Source organism: Monopterus albus, unplaced genomic scaffold (assembly GCF_001952655.1).
Source record: "Monopterus albus unplaced genomic scaffold, M_albus_1.0 scaffold25.1, whole genome shotgun sequence".
Lineage (NCBI taxonomy): Eukaryota > Metazoa > Chordata > Actinopteri > Synbranchiformes > Synbranchidae > Monopterus > Monopterus albus.
In genome coordinates, this window is record NW_018127905.1 from 2844718 (window position 1) to 2849178 (window position 4461).

At 42.9% G+C, this 4461-nt stretch overlaps 1 protein-coding gene across 1 annotated transcript in view; it reads right to left on the minus strand.

The window, feature by feature from the left end:
- The window catches only part of cd99l2 (CD99 molecule-like 2), a 19061-nt gene extending 15511 nt beyond the window's left edge, over positions 1–3550 (minus strand). Inside the window, exons 1-3 of the mRNA XM_020594863.1 lie at positions 3546–3550; positions 3242–3338; positions 1729–1797 (exon numbers count right to left, since the gene is read on the minus strand). Of these exons, the coding sequence (XP_020450519.1) occupies positions 1729–1797; positions 3242–3338; positions 3546–3550 (171 nt within the window). The remainder of the gene's footprint in view (positions 1–1728; positions 1798–3241; positions 3339–3545) is intronic.
- Positions 3551–4461: the final 911 nt, after the last annotated feature.

Here is a 4461-nt window from a genome sequence, read left to right on the forward strand (position 1 = left end):
AAATCGGATTATTTGGAAGAGAGGGGAGGCGTCTTAGGCAGGTAGGCTATATTGTAATGACCCCCAGCGTGGAGGAGAGAGACTACCTATACTTGAGCAGCTAAACTAGCGAGCAGGGCGCTAGCATCTATGCTGTTCGATTAGTGCCTACTCCAGGTCCCATACATCGCACGACTCTGGGTAGCGCTTGGGCGTGTCCTTCACAATGACCACCATGCCACTCTGTCTTTCTGGTCATTTATTTAGAACACAGAACCGGACTCACACATCACATTCCCAACAGGGTCAGTTTTACACATACAGCTTAGACTTACGGTTCAGAAACACAGCACCCAACCAGCTAGCAAAACATTGTTAACACATACAAGTCATCAAGATAAACACAACAGGGTAACACATCAGAACACATCAGAACACATTAAAACACTTGTACAACTGTTCTCCGAAGTCATCATTGAACTCCCATGATGCCCCCCATGCATCATGTCGCTGCCACCAGACCCCTCCCCAATAGCCGCCGTAGGTCGCCACAATATTAACGATATAAGCAATCTACGTAACCCCGCCCCCTCCGGGCCGCGGTAAATTTGTCAAGCGTTGACCGGTCCGCAGTGATAAAAAGGTTGGGGACCACTGATTTACAGCATACAGAGACATTTCTGTAACTTTTCTTTAAAGGTAGGATTGACCATTCTTTTCAGAAGCATTTTTGTTACATATCTTGAAATTCTCTTTTCATCCTGATGACAGTGAATGCATTGACAACATTGACAAAGAAACAAATCTGTCATCTGGTGCAGTAGGGCTGAAAAACGCCTGACCAATTATTTTACTCAGCACGAGCAAAACCATTGGATGGTCTAAGTGCCTGTCAACCTAACTTCCTACTTGTATGCACTCTGTCCTTGCATGAGCCAGGGACCTCTCCCAAGGCCCTGGCAGGCAAAGCCTCCTCTTTTTTTTTTTTTTTTTTTTTTTTGATTTCCCACCCCCCCTTTCTGGCCAATATACTGCCTAAACCTAACCTCTTGGTTTAGTGGGCAAAGGTGTATTCATATCATTTGCACAATATTCATATAACTTGCATTTACTCACTGATCATCACTGAAATTTATTTATTTAGTTAGTTTTATTTATTTATTTTTAAATACTTTCAATCCAAAGGAAATAATAGGACATGCAATATTTCACCAGGAGACCCTCCTTGTCTGGATGGTGGCAATGTAAGGTGGAGATCACATAGTCTGTGGACAGACTGATATTATTCCTTTGGAACCAACAATTGATACTGATCATCACTGAGGGTGATCAATTCCTGCATGGTATGTGCAGCTCTAATCGACACAGACAGGTTACTATGGGTGGTGCCACATCCCTTTAATCTGGAGGTAGTGCTATCACATCTAAAACAACTGGACCTCCTGTGTCTAACTCTGTATTACGGAGCTAATGATCTATATTTACAGAATCTATTACAACTGGTTAACATCAGGATCTTTTATATATGCGATATCTGCATCTAGTGTAAGTTGAGCCTCAATAACTAAACCTAGCTCTAATAATAAAAATCTATATCATGTGAATCTGCAATAGCTGACCTTAAAGACCATTATTCTAAGTGTTTCTCTGCTGTGGATCTCTTTAAAGTCTGCTAACAGGCCGGTGGACCGTTATTCGGCACAAAAGGCAGGACGTGGATTTGCTGAGTAGTGCCGAACAAAGCCTTACCTTCCGGGCCAGCAGCGGGGGCAGCAGCAGACACAAGCTCCACAGAGAGCAGTTGGCCATGACTCCAGTCTCCGCAGACACGAACACCCAGTAGAAACTGATAATAGAGCAGTGGAAACGCAGCCTTGATATCGCTCAGTCTATGCAGACTTGATACCGTTACTCTGTCTGAAGTCAGCTCGGCTTCAGTGAGAGCCGCAATCCAGGCGTTTGCTATTTGACACACCCATACGGTGCCACTTCCTGCCTCGCCTTTCAAACTAAAGACTCAATTCAATTCAATGCAAATGCATTTGTATAGCGCCAAATCACAACAAAAGTCATCTCGTGACACTTTACAAAGTAAGGTCTATCTATCTATGCCGCTTATTCCCGAATAGGGTCGCTGAAGCCAATCCCAGCTGACACTGGGCTAGAACTGTGTCCACCCTGTACAGGTTGCCAGTCTATGCAGGGCTGACATGTAGACAAACAACCATACAAACTCGCACTCACACCTACGGGCAATTTAGAGTCACAACGCTAACCATCGGGCCATCTATCTATATATCTATCTATCTTTTTAATAGTACCAACATTAAAAAAAACCCTAAACTGCATAACCTGTGTTATGCAGTTAAAAATGCCCTCCACCTTATTCCCAATCCAAGCCAAGAGTCAGTTAACCTAATATACAAGCAATTATTTACATCATAAAACGAATATACATCAAAAACCCAATAATTCATATCGCTTTTAAATTATTTATTTTAAATTAACAGATTTATGAATTTCTTTGACTGGATTTAATTGGTGCAACTGCATTTTAATTGTAAATGCTTTGGTAACATTTGGATATAACTTCTTCCATCATGAAATCACTCAACAGTTGGAGTGACTTAATAAACATAAACCATAAACATAAATTCCTACTACCAGGAACAAAATTAGATTAGATTAAATTTTATTGTCTTTACACATGTACAAGTACAAGGCAACAAAATACAGTTTAGCATCTAACCAGAAGTGCAATGACAGCAGTGCAGAGTTTGCAGTATCTACAGTCTGTACAGACAGTACTAATTTACTGATAGATATGTACAATTGATATTTACAAAAGGTTATGTAAGGTCATGTACAATATACAACAGACTTTATGGGTTAAAATTACAAGTAAAGGATAATGGACATTAAGCTTATAAAACACTAGTGCAATGGGATGAAATGGAATTAAATAGTGCGGAATAAGAAGGATGGCTGAAGGCAGGTGGTTCTTCTTCAGAGTCCTCAGGAAGAAGAGGTGCTGGTGAGCCTTCTTAACCAGGCTGCATGTGTTGGTGGTCCAGGACAGATCCTCTGAAATGTGGGTCCCCAGGAATTTGAAGCTGGAGACACGTTCAACAACCATCTCATTAATATGGATGGGATTGTGTGTGCCTACTCTCTCCCTCCTGTAGTCCACAATGAGCTCCTTGGTCTTGTTAGTGTTAAGGAGCAGGTTACTGTCAACGCACCACACAGCCAGGTGTTGTACCTCCTCCCTGTAGGTTGTCTCATCGTTGTCGCTGATGAGGCTGATCACTGTGATGTTGTCTGCAAACTTGATGATGGTGTTAGAGCCGTGCACAGGCCTGCAGTCATGGGTGAAAAGGGAGTAGAGGAATGGGCTCAGCGCAGCTGGTGTTGAGGATGATGGAGGAGGAGCAGGTGTTATCTGATCTAACATGCTGAGGGCTGTTGGTCAGTTGCAATGGGATGTGCTGATGCTCAGATCTTCGAGTTTGGTGGTTAATTTGGAGGGGATGACCGTGTTAAATGCTGAGCTGAAGTCCACGAACAGCATTTTTGCGTAAGTATTGTTATTGTCCAGATGTCTGAGTACAGAGTGCAGTGCTATGGAGACTGCATCCTCCATGCTCACATTCCTGCAGTAGGCAAATTGATGGGGGTCCAGTGAGGGTGGGAAACAGGTCATCAGGTGTGCCAGGACCAAGCTCAAAGCACTTCTTCACAATGGTTGTGACTGCTACAGGGCATTAGTCATTCAGGCATGTTGGGGTGGAATGTTTCAGCACTGGCACAATGGAGGTGGTTTTAAAGCATGTTGGCACAACTGCTTGGGCGAGGGACAGGTTAAAAATGTCCATAAAGATGCCAACAAGCTGTCCAGCACATGCCCTGAGCACACGTCCAGGAATACCGTCAGGGCCAGAAGCATTGTATGTGTTGATCCAGCTCAAATTAATAGTATAATTGAGCTCTTTAAAGTATGAGCTTCACACTTATGGGATCAGAATTAATGGGTTACAGGGGCTCTCAAAGGGCAGTACTATCGCACAATATTATAATAATTATTCAGTTCAATTCAACTTTATTTGTATAGCACCAAATCACAATAAAAGTCATCTCAGGATGCTTTACAAACTAAGGCCTAGACCTTACAATTATTACTATATAGGAAAAACCCAACAAATCCTCCTTGAGCAAGCACTTGATGACAGTGGGGAGTAAAAACTCCCTTTAATGGAAGAAACCTCTGACAGACCCACGCTCTTGGTGGGCGGCCTTCTGCCTTGACCAACTTCACCATCTGATGGGGTCTCCGAGTTCACTGGTAGCTTTCAGAACATTTCTTTCACTCTATTGGCATATTTCCACTCTAGGCAGGCCTAACACTCATTAGCCCCATTCCACATAGTGTCAATTAACATAACTGTGTGACAGACAGTCCTGGAAGTTCCCACAGAAAGTCTC